The sequence below is a fragment of the Rhinoderma darwinii genome, chromosome 1 (genome assembly GCF_050947455.1).
Source record: "Rhinoderma darwinii isolate aRhiDar2 chromosome 1, aRhiDar2.hap1, whole genome shotgun sequence".
In the NCBI taxonomy this organism is placed as follows: domain Eukaryota; kingdom Metazoa; phylum Chordata; class Amphibia; order Anura; family Rhinodermatidae; genus Rhinoderma; species Rhinoderma darwinii.
Genome location: NC_134687.1, coordinates 39,743,465 through 39,762,296, shown reverse-complemented (window position 1 = coordinate 39,762,296; position 18,832 = coordinate 39,743,465). Strand labels below are relative to the sequence as shown.

Here is an 18,832-nt window from a genome sequence, read left to right as displayed (position 1 = left end):
CAAGCACTAACGTCTCAGCGCAAGATACCACAGGACACCTTCAGAGGTCTTGTTGGGTCCATGCCTACGACAGGTCAGAGCTGTTTTGGCAAAACTAGAGACCTACAGAATATTAGGCAGGTGATTTTCATTCTATGGCTGGACAGGGTGCGGGTATATACAGTATGTGTCTCATGCATTAAAAAAAAACCGCACAAAGCGGTAGTGTTACTCCGAGCATCCAATCATGCGCGAGGTCTTACACCGGCTCTTTTTGTATAAGTTTATTTTAGGGTATGGTCACACTGAGCAGATTTCTGCAGAAACAACCCCATTCACATGTATGCAATTTCTGCAACAAAACGGCCACGTGTGAATTTACCCTTGCGCCGATATGACCAGTACTGAAGATAGCGGCCAACCATGAAGCAGCCAGCTATGTCCTTTGGAGAAGAAACACGGTTTAGATTCCCAGGCACGCTGCATAAAATAGTAGAATTGCCGGTGTACTGTACCTTATTTTTTTCCTGCTGATATTCTATTTGGATTTGAGTGAGCTTTGTCCGCAGTTCCTCATTGGCGGTCTGAAACGCCTCCATTTCTACTTCACACTTGTCTCCTTTGCCTCTAGTTTTCTTTGACATGTTGGACGTCAGTTGTGTCGACACCTCACACAACCAATTATTTCTATTTTAACAGATTTTTCTTTGGCAATTGGGGGGGGGGGGGGAAATCAACTATTTTTTAATTCACAAATCCTATATGTGCGACTCCTAGCCATCCTCCTCCTCCTCCTCCTCTCTGTTCACCTGCAGCAAGAAAAAAAAAAAAAAAAAGAAAGTTGACTTCAATTTCTACATGATACATGGGGATGCGTTGCATTCATCACTTGCATACATTGCAATGCACTTGAATTTTGTTTTAGTGCATTTCTTATTTATTTGCATTTTTATGTTGTATTATTCTTTTGTATTTAGAGTACGAACACACTAGGTGTAAACACTGCGGATTCTCCGCAACAGATTCATTGTGGAAAATCCGCAGCGTATTACAGTAGCAGCAGTGTGGGTGAGATTTCAACAAATCTCGTCCCCATGCAGCAGAAAAAAGCAGCCAAGAAAAACCAAAACGCACATAAATTGACCTGCGGTGCGGTTTCTTCAACCTCAGCATGTCAATTAGGCCTCGTTTAAACGAGCGTGATATACGTCCGTGCGACGCGCGTGCTTTTCACGCGTGTCGTACGGACCTATGTAAGTCTATGGGGGCATGCAGACAGTCTGTGAGTTTTGCGCAGCGTGAGTCCGCTGAAAAAAAACTCACGACATGTCCTATATTTGTGCGCTGTTCGCGCATCACGCACCCATTGAAGTCAATGGGTGCGTAAAAACCACGCATGTCACACGGAAGCACTTCCGTGCGAACAGCGTGATTCGCGCAACAGCTGTCAAACTCTGAATGTAAACAGAAAAGCACCACGTGCTTTTCTGTTTACAAACATCCAAACGGAGTGTCATAATGATGGCGGCTGCGCGAAAATCTCGCAGCCGCGCATCATACGCTGATGACAAACGGAGCCGTTAAGTGCCCTTTGCGCACGCAAAACGCCGCATTTTTTGCGTGCACAAAACGCACACGCTCGTGTAAACCAGGCCTTAGTGCCGCGGAATTGCAGTTCTTCTGTTGCGGGTTCTCCCCATTGAATTTAATGGGGTGCTTAAACCCACAACAAAGTAGTGTGCATTGCGACATCTGCGGAGGAATGACAACAATTCTGCTGCAAAAATCGCAGGTAATAATAAACAAAAAAAATTATACTTACCCACAGTTCCCCGCTTCTCCAGTCCGGTCTCCTGGGATGACATTTCATCCCATGTGACTGCTTCAGCCAATGACATGCCGCAGCGGTCACATGGCCTTCATCCTCATCCCAGAAGGCAGACTGCGCGCAGAGAAAAGGGGGGGGGGTAAGTATGAACTTTTTTTTTTTCGGCACCGCTTTACGCAGCGTAAATTCCACCGGAAAAAGGCACAAGGTGGTGCGAATTTTCGGACGCCATTCCCTGCAGTGTTCAAGGTTTATACGCTGCAAGTACTGAAACGCCTTCACACTGTGGACCCCATAGTAGTCGTGTGCCCTGGCCCTATGGTAGGTAAGACACTGCAGACTAGTATATAATGGTAAAGTTGAGAAACTATAGGCTGAGCTCATTCATTTTTTTTCTGAATTTTACTCACCCTAGGGCCCCCTGCAGCGCATTCCACTCTGAATGTGGGAAAAGAACTATCCTAATGCGTCACCAGCATTTCACCTATTGAACTTTACTTCTCCCTCACTGGCCGCTGCTATAAAAAGTTCATTGCCGTTATCCGCTCTCCTAAACTCCTCCTCCGACTGTAAATATCGGTCTGCAAACGTTTTGCGCCTTTTATCGTAATTATGCGGTGTCCAGTTGTGCGCACACACCAGGAGAGGACATCAATGCACAAGCGCAGGATTTTGTGTGCTGGGGGAAGGCGAGGAGCTGTCAATCAAAAGTAAGGAGGCGAAGTAAACTTGGAAAGACTTGAGGAATGAAGACCTGACTCTTTTCTGCTCATTAGCATACGATGTGGGAACACTAAAAAGCTAAATACTAAAGCTACAGAGCCGACTAAGAAGACAATTATAGGTTATATAGAAATGATTTTTCACCCACTACCACCAGGTATAGTCGTTTTAATAGGTGAAATGCTGGTGACAGGTTCCCTCTAAGCACAGAAATAAGGCGCTGTGCACATTACTATTGAGCCTTTGGAGGTACTGTATACGTGGAGAGGATTTCCTGACTTCTACCTCCAACGGGAGGCTGCGAGTCTGTGACATAAACCATTAGGCTCCCAACACATATAGTATGCTATTCTATAAAGCTTAGAAAGGCATGATGACCCATACCAAAAGGACACTCTTGTTGGCATATGCAGGTGAATGGGGCTATAGTGATACATTATTTTAACAGTGCTTACACTGAAAAAAGTTCATAAAGAGCGTGATGTGAACAAAGCTGATAAAGAATATCTTTAGTGCACCAGCATTAAATATTACACTGCCCCCTATTAAAAAAATAAAAAATAATATTAAATTTCTGCTAAGAAACAGAAAGGATTCAGACTACACGCCCGTTAACAGCTGGTCATTATTTGTTTCAGTCTCTCTACAGGTTGGTGACGTAGATAGGAGATTGTATCTGTATACACCGTCTGTCAAGCAGAACCCCCAGGATTACTGATGTTTTTCACACAATTATGTGCTTTGCTGATGAAAAGATGTTTACAGAGAAATTCTGATAAAGCTGCAGCAGAAACGTGTGGATAAACATACATTCATTTGCAACTTGGGAGAACTAAGAAGGTCGAGTCAAGAAAACTCTAAGGGTATGTTCACACGGCTTATTTACAGACGTAATTCGGGCGTTTTACGCCTCAATTTACGTCCGAAAATGCGGCTCGATAGCGTTGGCAAACATCTGCCCATTCATTAGAATGGGTCTTACGATGTTCTGTGCACACGGTAATTTTTTTTACACCCCGCTGTCAAAAGGCGGGGCGTAAAAAAGACGCCCGCGTCAAAGAAGTGCCTGTCACTTCTTCAGACGTAAATTGAGCCGTTTTCCATGGACTCCATGGAAAACCAGCTCCAATTAACGTACGTAATGGACGCAGCAAAAAGCGCCTCAACATGCCATTACGGAGCTGTTTTCTCCTGAAAACAGCCCCGTAATTTCAGCCGTTACGGACGCTGCCGTGTGAACATACCCTTACATAAGAAGTAAAAATAATAAAAAAGCAAAAGCTTTAAGATGTACCTTAGGTGTTACATTTTGGCATAGTCACAATGGCCCATAATGCACAACAACACCGCCCCATAACAATTATTTCCCCTGCTAAGCGAAGTTGCCCCCCATAAGTAACTTGCCCATTTCTCCCTATAACAGAGCCTGCCACAGATCTCCCATTTCTAAGACACACGGAGGCATTTCCACAAAGTTATAAAAGGTCATTTTTTGATCCCATCCCTTGCTTCTAAACAATTACCATCCCCCCCCCCCCAAGCAGGGCTCACCTTGTGGTGGACTTGTGGGGCCACCCTACCGCTGTACGGGTAATGTGGTGATTAGACAGACACGCTAAGGGTATGTTCACACGCTGTGTTTTTAGGCATATTTGGGAGCGTAAATGCCCAAAATTCGCCTGAAAAAAACGGTAGCTGAACGCCTACAAACATCTGCTCATTGAATTCAATGGGAAAAATGGCATATTGTTCAGACAGGGCAGTTTTTTATGCCACCATCTTAAAAAAAATCTGCGTAAAAGATGTCACTGAAAAAGGAGCATGTCACTTCCTGAGCTGTTTTTTGGAGCGGTTTTTTTATAGGGTCAAATAAAAAACAGCTCCAAAAAAAGTCTAAAAATAAAGCAAACTTTTTAAAAAAAAAAGCCTAAAAAAAAAGTTTTTCGGCTTCCAAATCAGCTGAAAATTAGTTTTCCCTTGAAAACAGCTCTGTAATTTTCAGTTTTTAATTGTGCGTGTGAACATAGCCTACAAAGTGGTATTTAGGATCCGTATTAAACAGATTGTGAATACAACACACTTCATCTTGTCTGTACGGTCTTCGTGTCGCTCTTCATAAATAATGCAGGGAAGATAGTACTACCTCCCAATCAATGAAGGCGATTGCAAATCACCGTCATCTGGAAGGATTTTGGGAGAAACTGGCGTTTTCCTTGAGGGAAAGCATTTCTAAATTTGTGGAATAATAAAAACACAAAAGCATATAAAGATATGCAAAACTATTGCAGGTCAACGCATCAATAGACAGGAATTCCACCAGACCTATTGAAAAGGTGTAATCTACACTGCCCCTATGGGGGGGGGGGGGATGTCCTCACTGTGGTCTCATGCACACTACTGTCATTTTTATCTGCAATTACGAATTCGTAATAAACTGATCCATTCATTTCTATGGTCTAGGACACCTTCCTGTATATTTACGGGTAAGTGACCGGGCCGTAGAAATGACCCGCAGAAAATAGGACGTCCTATTTTTTTGCATTTACGGACCACTCTCCTATACTTTTTAATGTAAGCACGACCCGTCCATGCTGCAATCACGGACAGTACACACTGCTGCGGCCGTGTGCAGGGGGCCTAATGCAGGAGTAATATTGGACCTGGCATAGCAGATATATACCTAAAAATAGAATGAATGATGCCCAGAGGTCTTCCCATTTAAAGAGCACTTGTCACCTCGCCTGACGTGTCTGCGTCAGTAAATACTTGTATTCCCCATAAAACAACAATTCTTCAGCATCTTTTCTTAAAACTCTGTTGTGCCGTTCCTCTGTTATTCCTCCTAGAAATGTATGAATAAACTGACAACTGGGTGTTACTAGTTGGGGGTGTGTCCCTACAAAGTCTGACAGTGTCCAATTATTGCTCACAGTTAAGACTGTAGGCCACGCCTCTGACAAAGGGAAGAGTAACACCCAGTTGTCAGAGGAACAGCACAATGCACAGTTCAAAGTAACGGTTTTCCAGCCTTGTTATTTCATGGGTAATACAAGTATTTACTAAAATAGACATGTCAGGAGAGGTGACAGCTCCGTTAAGCCAACGTGACTTTTTTTGCGGAATGCTGGAATATAGGGATTTCTGAAACATCGGGTGCTGACTTTATGGGTCTTTACTGAAGCCAAACACACCTTATGATACACGCCCATCTAAATATATTTCTTACAAACTAGAATACCACTATAAAATCTCAGAACAGTTAAAAAGAGTGGAAGCGGATTCACGCAGTTACGGTCTTCCATATTGAGTAGGGTTTGTCTGCCATGATCAAATCCTTTGAAATATCATTGATACATGCAAAATTTAGGCTGTGCTCATATCTGCGCTGAAGACTCCGTCGCAGATTGCAACGCATCCGGCATTACATTGTGGCTTCCATTATAGATAGAAGCCAGAACACAGATGTGAACGGAGCCCAATTCCAGAAGAAAAGCGCATGAGATGTTCACATATGACATTTTTATTATAGTATTGGGACCGGATGTTAGGACCGCTAGATACCTATCCCAGTACTATGCAGGATTTATGTTTGAAGCAAAATACTACCCATAGTCCTTCAAATGGGAACCCATCTATCTGCCACAACATACTCCGCTCCTGATCTTCCGGCTTTATTTACCGTTATAGACACTTGAGATTCCAGTTGATGCCGGGAACATTTACTTCAATTTGGATTGGATAGGAAATCCAGATTTACAATGCACAGGTACCACATGGCCTTTGCTTGAAATATACAGAGGCGACATGGAAAGGTTTCTATATCCTTTATGACGGTAGGGACGTACACAGGCAGGTACAGGAAATTGGGGGCATCGAGCACAAGGAGGTTCCATATAGGGTCATAGAATACTAGTCTGCGTATTCGGGGGCCGTATAACACGGATCCTGAATATGCTCAAGTACATGATCCCTTACTACTTTCCATCTAGTGATTGTCAACAGGGTGGAGGGGACCCACTCCTAGATTTTCTATGTGCCCTATTCATTCTAGAACGGCAGTGTATGACCAAGACCAGGCCATTTACTCCAGCTACGAGTCCAGAATGTGTTGAAGCATGCAATCCCTTTAACATACCTACCTGGCCCCTAAGGCAGGGGCGTAACTAGGGGGGGGCAGGCGGGGCATGTGCCCCAGGCGCAACTTAGAGGGGGGGGCGCCAGCGCCACTCCCTCCAGCACTATAATTGTACCTGCGTCTATAATGCCCGGCCATTCAGCGCCTTTCTACAAGTGAAGCGGCCGCTTGTGTAATTGAAAGGGGTTGAATGACAGGGAACGTCATTCCCAGTTCAACCCTAGGAGACCTGCGCAGAAGAGAGCAGGTCTCCATTTCTGCCAGACAGCACGGGAACGGGATTAAGGCGAGCTTGAATCGTTTTTTGTGTTTTTTTTATTACGATAAAATAACAAAGTGTGGGGCTATATCTACAGGGTGGCTATATATAGGAGTGGGCTATATATATATATATATACACACACACACACAGGTGGGCTATATCTACAGGGGGCTATCTATGGAGCACAATATACAGGGGTGGGCTATCTGTGGAGCACTATATACAGGCGTCTCTATCTACAGGGGGGCTCTATGGCAGGCACTATCTACAGGGGGCACAATGTGTGTGGGTGACACAGTGTATGGTGCTATTATAATTAGAGGTGCAGTGTAAGGAGCCATTATATTAAGGGGCATAGTGTGTGGTATAATGAGAACTTTATCTTTGTTTATAGGTGTAGAAATGTTGGAAAAGTGAGAAGCTGAAGACATCAGAGCGGCAAACTGCAGAAATGGCCTGTGACCGGGAGAAGTCATCAAAGAGGTCTGGACCGGATGGAGAAAAAGAACTAGAATCCGAGACGTCACCGGTGAGTCACTTAATGTAAATTTTTATTCTGACTCTAAATCAGTAATGTAGTCACTGTATGATCTGCAGCGAGATGGGTGGTATGATTATGATAGGATTTATTTTTTGTGAAACCGCAACTCCCAGCATACCCTTATCATTGTTCGGGCCGTGCTGGGAGCTGGAAACAAATTAGTGCAAACATATACGTCAGGGGTTGCACTAACTTGAGCTGTATTTGTGCTGGTGTTGTATTTATGTACTGAGCTTGGTTCTGGTGCTGTATATATGTACTGAGCTTGGTTCTGGTGTTGTATTCATGTACTGAGCTTGGTTCTGGTGCTGTATATATGTACTGAGCTTGGTTCTGGTGTTGTATTCATGTACTGAGCTTGGTTCTGGTGTTGTCTTTATGTACTGAGCTTGGTTCTGGTGCTGTATATATATACTGAGCTTGGTTCTGGTGTTGTCTTTATGTACTGAGCTTGGTTCTGGTGATGTGTATAGAACTATATTGCTTGTAAAACGTACAAAAGTTTTTATGCTCGAGTTACATAAAAAGAAATGACACGTCATTGATTGGTAGAGAAAACAAACATGGCGAGGGGGGAGGAGAAGTCGGGAAAGAGGTTGGTGGGGGGGGGGGCGCCAAACTGAATCTTTGCCCCGGGTGCTGGAGAACCTAGCTACGCCTCTTTTTACTCCAGCCCATTTTGCCTGTAACAACGAGCGCCGATCAACGTTTGCTTCTTTCACAAGGAGCTATGTATGGGGACGACTGCTCATTACTCCGATCGCTCGTCCCCATCTATTTCTATCATGTCGGCAGCACGTCCCCCGGCTTACACAGGGAGATGTGCTGCCGACAACAATAATATTTTAGGCTGCTGAAACTATACGATCAGCCGATGAACAAATGTTTGCTGCATCGGCTGATCGTTGCGAGGGCAATTATCAGCAACGAGCGTTCCGTGAATCCTCGCTTGCCCGATAATTGCCCCGTGTAAAAGGGCCATTAGTCTGTGTAGAGACCATCCTAGTGACCAGTAAACAAATCAAACACTGCCCCCTGGTGACCAGTTTCCAGTAAACAATACAAAGAACATCCTACATGCAGCTTCCACTATACAAAACACTGCAGTCAATAAGATGATGAAAAACAAAAACACCATAACACATTGAAAGGAGAGGTCAAAATAAGTTGAAATTCGATTATACAAAACATCCAAAAGTAGATCTGTTACATTGGGATATTTGTAGGAACATATATAAATTACTATAAATCTATGGCAACGGTTTTACAGCATTAAAGACGATAATACTAGTATCGTTTATAATATTATTAACCCTTGAAACATGCCCTGTATTACCGCTTTTCATTGTTGCACTATTGAGGGTGTAGACTCCATCCTACCTCAGTACGTTCATGACAGTTTCGTCTTGTAGGTCGTCAGCACTTCCTATACAGCAAACCACCGTATTTCCTCTTCATGTACATCTAGGCCTCACGTGCTCGCTGCTGTATGACACTGCCAGACAACGTGAAAGTAACCTGTCCTAAACAATAAGCAACGTGTAGTGTCTTTACTGAAACCGATCTCCAGGATCCTCCCTGATTTCTTCTGAAATATATACGCAGAACACGTCTATAGGGTGTAATGGGCCAGATTTACAGTAACTTAGCTGCTGGTTAAGCTCTGCTCCATTGGGGTTCAGCTATGATCAGAGTCTGTATTAGCCAAGTAGTCTAAAAGCCACCTACAGTCCCATCAGAGGCTCAAGCTGCTGCTCTTTCTTGGTTTGCTTTACACTGCAGCTTTGCTTGTTCAAACTGGCTACTGTAATAAGAACCACAAGCTCACCTGAAAATAACAGTATGGAGAAGATGATTTCCACTAGAGCAAGGAAAGAAAGATTATTAATTACAAGAAATGAAATAATCAGTGAGAAGAAAAAGATTTACAGGTATCTTCCACCTCTGGGGCCTGCAATTATCTCTAGAACGGGGCCCCCTAAACTCCATTCTATTATTTTTTTTGCAACTCCTGACCATTTAAATCAGTAAGTGGCCGGGAGGCGGCGTGAGCACAAGACTAGAATGGGGTTTAGGGGGCCCCGTTCTAGAGATCGGTGCGGGTCCCAGAGGTGGGACCCGCACTTATCTGACATTTATGACATATCCTGTGGATATGTCATAAATGTTCGATAAGAAGACCCCTTTGACTGCTTAGGCTTCGTTCACATCGGAGTCGGGACTCCGTTCATATGTGCCGTCAGAGTTTTCCGTCAGGGGAACCCATGAAGGGAATCCAAACTGAAACCATAGGTTTCCGTTTGCATTACCATTGATTTCAAAAGGTGACGGATCTGGTGCATATGGTTTCTGTTTGTCACCATTGTGTAAGGGTTCCGTCGTTTTGACGGAATGAATAGCGCAGTCGACTACAGTATTAATTCCGTCAAAACAACGGAACCATTACACAACGGTGACAAACGGAAACCATATGCACCAGACACGTCTGAAATCAATGGTGACGCAAATGGAAGCCTATGGTTTCCGTTTGGATTCCGTTCATTGGTTCCCCTGACGGAAAGCTCAGACGAAACCCATGAACGGAGTCCCGACGCAGATGTGAACTAAGCCTTACGGTGTTAGCGAGCAAAGTTTTAAAGTCATGTCATTGCAGGGAATTTGGAGCTCTGTCTCAGAAAAATAAACCTCCTATTGCTAAAAGAATATATTAAGAAATTAATCAGCACAGAATTTTAAACCGGATTCAAAAAAATAAAAATAAAAATATCAAGAAACATGGTTGATGTTGGGAGGGATATTGAACTTAGAAAGTTCTACATAATAGTCATTTTTAGGATTTAAAAATTATGGGTGTCATTTCTGGAGGATGTTTTGTTTTTTTAAATTCCATTTAAAGTGATTTTTGTGAATTGCAGTTCTAAATACATATAAGGCGAAGTTCACTCTACCGTTAGTATACGTTTACCTCTTCTGTCAGGAGAAGAGAGGATCGAAACATTAAACGGAAAGCAACGGTTCCGTTAGAGTCACCATTGTTTTCAATGGTAATTCTTATGTTTCAGTTGCTTTCTGTTGGTCTCCGTTCGCTAGGTTTCCAGATTTTTTGACGGAAACAAAAGTGCAGCTTGCAGAAATTTTGTTTCAGTGAAAAAAAAAAAAAAAAAAGCGAACGGAGACAAACGAAAACTGAAACAAAAGAATTACCTTTGAAATCAATGTTAATTCTAACAGAACCGTTGCTTTCCGTTTAATCTTACGATCCTCTCTTCCTGACGGAAGAGAGGTAAACGTATTCTAACGTTAGTGTGAAAGAAGCCTAATCCACTGCAATGTGCCGGAACCGCCGAGTGAGGAGAACGGATTGCAACGTGTCTCAGAAGCCAGCCGGGTCCGTCAACAGGCAGGTGATTATAGTGGGTACCTGACGGAGGACCCGATTCAGATCTAAAAACGCGTCACAAACAGAACATTAAACAATATTTTATAACAAGTCCTCTATGCATATTATTTAATCGTTTCCCCAACCAAACAAATGGGGACAATTTTAGGTTTCCCCTTTGCATCCAAACGGTCATAACGTTTTTATTTTTATTTTTTGTTTGACGTAGCTGTATTAGGCTTTGTTTGTTTTTTTGTTTCTTTGTTTTTTGCGGGAGGCGTTGTACTTTAAGTACGTGCCGTGTGTGTGTATATATATATATATATATATATATATATATATATTACACACATTAACTATTTCATTTATATTACATTTTATTTTGTCAAAAATGCAGGGGAAAAAGGGAATTCTAGGTTCATGAACTTGGATGTAAATCAGTAATAGCTGGATCCTGCTTGTAAGCGACAAGCCGGCCCAGTGCTCAACAAAGCCGTCAGTCCCACTTACCTGACAGATTTGTCTGTGACCGCAAATACAGGATATGTATCCAGGATACATAGAAGCTGTAGCTCAAAAAGTTACATTCTCTTTTTAAATAAAACTCAATGTTTTATTGTATTTTAGCACATCACTATTAGTGGCACCGGCTCTGCTACATCTGCACATTCCGATGTCCTTATTTGTGTTTAGACAGGATTCATTCACTGTTCCCACAGGTGTGGGTTTAGTTTCCAGATGTGGACACTTGCACGGCTCGACGCTTGCCCTACTTTGAGGAGCCATCGCCATTCACACAAACCTTCCTGGAACAAGAGCTTTTATTATGAATTATTTATTCTCCTCACCACTGGCAGAATTAAGAATGCAAAAGACAAGCTGGGCAATAAAGACGGCCGGTATTTACGCTGCTTGACATTTCTCACATCCGTCGCTATAGAAATCAATCCGTGCATTTCCAGTAACTGGGAAGACTAAGCCTTTCTTAGGGGATTTCCCATCAGGGACATTTATGACTTATCCACAGGAGATGTCATAAATGTCAGATAGATGTGGGCACCACCTCTGGGACCCGCACCTATCTCTAGAACGGGGCCCCCTAAACCCCATTCTACTGCTCTGTGTTGTGGCTGAAGCGTGTGATCCACGACCATGAAGAAAAAAAAGAAACTGTAGCTCGCCGAGTAGTGAATGGCAGTTACGGAAACCGCGTAGCATGCGAGCTATGATGTTTTTTTCTTCATGGTCAGGAATCAGCTGGAACAGAGCGGTAGAACGGGGTATACGGCCCCCGTTCTAGAGATAGGTGGGACCCGCATCTGACATATCCTGTGGATATGCCATAAATGTCCCTGATGGGAAAACCCCTTTAAAGCTCAGGATGTGTGATTATTAAACAGGAGCTTCCTTCGAGACCTATCCTGAGAAAAAAGGACATTACCTGTAAGGCGCTCGTCTAACTCCAAGGCCCAATTCACATCACGTTTTTGCCATACATTTAGTGTATACACCGGGAAGAGCTCTCAACACATACGTAAACGGAGGCTGTGACGGACGCTTAGCAGTGGCATCCGTCACCCATGGGCTATTATGGCATCTGGTTAACATATACATCAATAAGGTACGTAATAAAAAAACAAAACAAAAATAAACCGTCCCACTCACCATCATGAGTGACATGAGGCAAAATTATGCTACTGCCGGGTCCCACAATGCACATCGGTCACCTGGTGACAATTCATTAAGGACTATAGATTCTAAAATTAATTACAATTTTAAAATCAATGTCCACCCTTTTGTTCTTTTCAGCTAAACGAGCCCAAAATTTGGTGCGGATAATTTTCTTAACCCCTTAATGACCAGCCTATTTTAGACCTTAATGACTAAGCTATTTATTACGTTTTTCCATCGTCGCATTCCAAGAGCTATAACTTTTATTTTTGCGTCGACATAGCTGTATAAGGTCTTGTTTTTTGCGGGACAAGTTGTATTTTTTAATAGCACCATTTTGAGGTACATATTATTTGTAGATTAACTTTTATAAAAAAAAATTTTGGGGGGGGGGGGGGGGGGGGGGGGTTGGGGAATAGAAAATGTTGCCACTCTTTTTTGCTTCCTAAATCTACGCCGCTTACCGTGTGGTATAAATAACACCATAACTTTATTCAGCAGGTTGTTACGATTACAACGATACCAAATTTGTATAGTTTTTGTATGTTTTACTACTTTTACACAGTAAAAACGCTTTTTTTTTCCAAAATTATTTGTTTTTGTGTCTCCATATTTGAAGAGCCGTAACGTTTTTATTTTTTCGCCGATGCGGTTGTATGAGGGCTTTTTTTTTTGCGGGACGACTTGTAGTTTTTATTGGTACCATTTTTGAGTAGATGCGACTTTTTGATCACTTTTTAATCACATTTTTTTAAAGTCAGGATTCACAGAAAACAGCAATTTTTCCGTCGTTTTTTATTAAAAAATTTTTACGGCGTTCACCGTGCGGGTTAAGTAATGTAATAGCTTTATAGTCGGGGTCGTTACGGACGCGGCGATACCAAATATGTGTAACTTTTTAACTTTATTTTGGTTTTTTAATAGTAAAGCAGTTTGTAAGGGGAAAAGCTGGGTTTTTCATTTTTTTTTTTCGCATTTGTTTTTAAATTAACTTTATTAAACTTTTTTACTAGTCCCACTAGGAGACTTCACTATGCGATCTTCCGATCACTATTAGGGTATGTGCACACACACTAATTACGTCCGTAATTGACGGACGTATTTCGGCTGCAAGTACCGGACCGAACACAGTGCAGGGAGCCGGGCTCCTAGCATCATAGTTATATACGATGCTAGGAGTCCCTGCCTCGCTGCTGGACAACTGTCCCGTACTGTAATCATGTTTTCAGTACGGGACAGCAGTTCCACGGAGAGGCAGGGACACCTAGCATCGTACATAAGTATGATGCTAGGAGCCCGGCTCCCTGTACTGTGTTCGGTCCACTACTTGCGGCCGAAATACGTCCGTCAATTACGGACGTAATTAGTGTGTGTGCACATACCCTTATAATACACTGCAATACTTTTGTATTGCGGTGTATTACTGCCTGTCCGTTTAAAACGGACAGGCATCTGCTAGGTCATGCCTGCGGCATGATCTAGCAGGCAGTCGCTCCAGGCAGACCTGGGGGCCTTTATTAGACACAGACACTCGGCGATCGTATCGCCGGGTGTCGGTGGGGGAGAGAGGGAGCTCCCTCCCTCTCTCCAAAACCACTCAGATGCGGTGCTAGCTATTGAGCACCGCATCTGAGAGGTTAAACGGGTGAGATCGATACTAATATCTATCTCACCCGGCAGAGCAGGGACGCCCTCAGCCCTCAGATTTGACAGCTCCCTGCCCCGTTTACTTACTCCGATGCCGCGACGTAAAAAGTCTATGGGCCGGTCACTAACGGGTTAATATATCTTTATAGTAGTCATTGCTCTGTTTTTCAGATATATAGAGCTCTAAATCAGCTCCATAGATATTATACTGTAGATTGAGGCCCTGTTCACACGGAGTTTCTTTGCAGGCAGATTTTGACCTGCCAGCAGAACATTTGCCGCATTTTTCGCCTGTGACCATTGAGCACCGTGGGCAAAAAAACACAGCGAAAACCGCTTTCTCTGCCTCCCATTGATGTCAATGGGAGGTCAGAGACGGAAACGCCCGAAGGGCATGTCTCTTCTTTTTCCCGCTTGTGGCGGGCTTCCGACGCAGTTTCCGTGTCAAAAACAGCGCCAGAATACTGTGTGAACTAGCCCTTAAAACATAACAGAGAGCACACGGTTATACATTGATCTCAATAATAAAAGAGCATGCAGCAGGCGGGTGCAGACAGCCTGAATGTTATGCGTCTATGGCTATGCAGGGAATTTTATAGCTCTGTTCAGAAAAAATGAGCTTCAACTGCTATAAATATATCTTAGCTTTTCAGAATAAGCGGTCATGTGTGTGTACAGGAGGAACAACACTATTTCTGGCCATTATATGACATGTATTCATTATTTAGCAGTTTTCTCCTGTGCAGGCTCCCTCTAATTCTCGGTGTACTCAGTTCTAGTGGGCGGAGCCTAATGGCTATCATGTCTTCTATTCACTGCACATAGAGAAGAGCTCTCCTATCTCTCTCAGCGTAAAGGTATGTTCACATGGCCTATTTTCAGCTGTTTTTTGGGCCTTAAACGCCGCCCGAAAAATGAACAACAATACGGAGGCTGAACACCTCCAAACACCTGCCCATTGATTTTAATGGAAAAAATGGCGCATAAAAAGAAGTGCATGTCCCTTCTTGAGACGTTTTTGGAGCAGTTTTTCATTAGGTCAATAGAAAAACAGCTGTAAAAAAAAACAAAAAAAAAACGCTTGATGCATAAAAAAAAAACGGCTGAAAATCAGGGTCGGTTTTCCCTTGAAAACCGCTCTGTATTTTACAGCCGTTTTTTGTTAAGCGTAAGAACATAGTCTATCTCTGCATTGTGGTGGAGCAGTGTGGAGAAGATTTACAGCAGTAAGGAGCAGTGTACTGGGGCGAAACATTAACACTTGCCAGAAGCTGCAGCACGTCCGTCAATCTGCTCCAGCTTACCCCTCTCCTCTCCATAGACTTGTATTGGCAGGCAGTAGAGACACCCCTTCTGCAGTCTGTCTGTAACTAGGGATGGATTTTGCTTGACGACAGGGGGTGGACAGCAAATTATAGGAAGTGAGACACCTAGTGGTAGTAACTTCACACATAATTTTCATGGATAAAACTACAAAATGTTAAAATTAAGTAAACTACAAAGTTGATCTATATCAGGTATACTATTAGATTAGAATACGTTGTTTGAAAAATGTGGGTGTATTTAAGAAATGAATCAGCTCAGAATTTTTTTACCTAAAAACGACAGTGTTAAAGGACCTCTTGGAGGTTGAAAGCGTCGGCAAACATCTGCCCATTCATTTGATGTTCTGTGCCGACGATCAGTTTTTTTACGCGCCGCTGTCAAAAGACGGCGCGTAAAAAAGACGCCCGTGTCAAAGAAGTGTGTTAACGCAATCATGGGCCAAAATATATTAGACTGACATTTGTAATGGGTATGTCAACCGATACCCGCCCTCCAGTGATTTATCCAGCTTCCAAATCATAGGTAATAGATATATATATCTGAGAGAAAAGATGACACAAGAGACCATGCTTGTATGCTCAAAATCCTTCTCTGATCTTTATTGATCCAAACAAGTATATAAGTATAATGACAGGAAAGGTGTAGGCTTTGGTTTCAGCCAATCATCTACAATATGATAATGACTCTGATTCAGCCAATGAGAATATTTCAATGCATTATAATAATTCTTCACCCTCCAAGCCCCAGGTGGCCTGAACCTTGTCCCATGGAGAAGACACACATTTCAGAGACACAAGTTAATTTGTCTCCTTATCTCACTAGAGAATGGAGACTGCAGATAAGTTTAAATCCCCTTCCCTCATGGTAAACAATGTCATTGTTCATTCGGCCAAGGCTATTTGATCTGCTCCTTACAAGAGTAATAAAACATTCAATTCAAGAACACATAACATAGAATTGCTTCAGGACATCTGCTGACATATTACTTTTTACTTATTAATCTCAAGATGGCTCCTTCAGGCCAAAAGATGGATTCCAATGATCCAAAATGGACGCCTACCATACAAAATGGAGTCCATGCAAAATGTTATCTTTAAAACATATTCTAATCACTTTCACAAAGTGCATGTCACATCTTGAGACGTAATTGGAGCCGTTTTCCATTGACACAATGGAAAAACAGCTCCAATTACGTCCGTAATTGACGCTGCGAAAAACGCCTGCACATGCCATTACGTCTGAAATTCAGGAGCTGTTTTCTCCTGAAAACAGCTCCGTAATTTCAGAATTTCAGCCGTATCGGACGCTGCCGTGTGAACATACCCTCACAGTGGGCCATATCTCTGCAATGGTGGGGGTAGTTCTCTAGGGGGGGGGGGGGGAGAAAAAAAAAAAAGGGCTGGAATCAGGGAGACAGGGCTATTCCGGTCAGATAACAGTTCAACTTATATGACCAAGTGAAAGGTTCTCTTTAAATGGTGTTAAAAAGTGGAGATTCACTAAAGGATTAAACTGGTGATAAAAAGAAAAAAAAATGGTGAAAAATCAGTGAAATAAGAATTGCTGCTTTGAAAATCTGAGGCGTACCCTTTCTGCAACAAAATCCGCCACGAGTGACTGCTCCCTAAGGGCAAAACTGTCATCTATGACTACATCTTCGCTACAGTGCTTTCAGGGGGTTGGAGGTAGTCTGAAATCCACCTCCAGTCTGATCATTGGATCAGGCAGCTGGTCTCCACACTGCAGCTCTGCCTCTTCAGATTGGCTGCTGCGTATGAACACAAGCCCATCACAGGTTCATCAAGAAGTCAGTACATGGAGAGCGGATTTCCACGACAGCAAGGACAAAATGATTATAAAGTACAGATTACTAAGCCACTGTGAGAAAAGATCATCAGATAATAGCTGTAAATAAACCGAGACAAATAATCCGAATGGCCCTGGGGTGTTTCTTTTTTCCTTCTCCACCATAGAACTAGTTCTACAAACAGGACATTACCCAAAGAGGACTGCCAGCCGTTTCTGGAGAAGCGGAGACGTGCCATATTACTTCCCGACAACTCCTCCTTTCCCAAAGTTACGAACGGCAAATCTGCCTTGCTATGTAGCGATACGTTCCCCGATCCAGTATCGCAGTATGCCATTTAAGGAAATTTGGAGGACAACCCCAATGGGAGCATAGACATCAGAAAACGTTGCGTGTAATTTTCTCTATATGAGTGAGGTAGTCGTCTGCATCCGTCTGTCATATTGCAGAACCCATTAGAGACTCCTGATCTGCAGTAAACAGTACCCGGCCCTTTAATTCATGTTTCAATGAGATATTGCGCTAGATTTGCAGCTACCATTGACTGGCAAGGGTTCTCTCCAGGAGGAAACAAGGAAAGCAAAATTGAATTGTCTTGCCCATTTGAGGCCTCCAGTGACACTTGCCAAAACAGACAGCGCGATGCCAACAGAGTACTGACCTAAATAGAAGAGCGCTGCCAAGGAGCGTGTCTAAAATACTAAATCCATCTGAGACTTAATGGGGCAATAAAACAAAGCAAATTGATGAAGTTTGGAGAAACTGCATACGATTATCTCTCCCCATGCCGGTGACTCATGTAGAGGGTCATCAATGGGACACCTGGTCAAAACGCTCTGCATGGACAGGAGATTGCACGCTTTTTATTGCTTGCAGGGCATACGTTTTTAAGGTAAGGTTGTAATTTAGGTGCTGGATTATCAGATATGAATAGAAAACTATAAAAAAAAAAAAAAAAAAAAAAAAAGGACTTCTATTTACAGATGAAGGCCTTACTCACACAGCGCAGTTCTGGAGCAGTTTTTGAAGCCACAAGCAGGAGTGGAAGCATATAGGAAAGATTCTACTTCTGGTTGTGGCTTCAAAAAAACTGCACTATGTGAATATACCCTAAAGCCAAGATCACACACAGTTTTGATGCAGTTTTTAGCTCAGCTTTTGAGCCAAACACAGAAGTGGACACAAAAAGGAAGGAGAAGCATCAGTCTTTTCTTTATACCTTTCCCTCGTTTAGGATCCACTTCTGGCTTTGGCTCAAAAAATTCAGCCAACAACTGCATCAAAACGGTGTGTGATCCTGGCCTTAACAAGGTTTTGTCTGCGCAGCACTTGTACATGTAAACACACCCACGTAGCGTAAACACTCAGAAATTTCCACAGCGGAAATTCTGCAGCATTTAAGCAGCAGCAAAGTGGATGAAATTTAGAATTTTTTTTTTTTTTTTTAAATCCGCAGCATGTCAATTTATTCTGCGTTTTAGTTGCTTTTCCCCCATTGAACTCATGGGGATGCAAAACCCGCAACAGAAAGTCA

The 18,832-nt window shown here is 42.9% G+C and overlaps 1 protein-coding gene across 7 annotated transcripts in view; it reads right to left on the bottom strand.

Moving 5' to 3' along the window:
* Positions 1-18,832, bottom strand: part of JAKMIP1 (janus kinase and microtubule interacting protein 1) — a 148,217-nt gene that overhangs the window by 107,758 nt on the left and 21,627 nt on the right. For 5 of the 7 annotated variants that reach the window (XM_075857937.1, XM_075857919.1, XM_075857901.1 and 2 more), the window contains exon 2: positions 495-788. The exons of 1 other annotated variant lie outside the window; for it this stretch is intronic. In XM_075857937.1, coding sequence (XP_075714052.1) covers positions 495-623 — 129 coding nt within the window. In that variant the 5' untranslated portion in view covers positions 624-788. Of the gene's footprint in view, positions 1-494; positions 789-8,848; positions 8,936-18,832 lie in introns of those variants that run through there. One more of the 7 variants, XM_075857912.1, reaches the window with a different exon arrangement.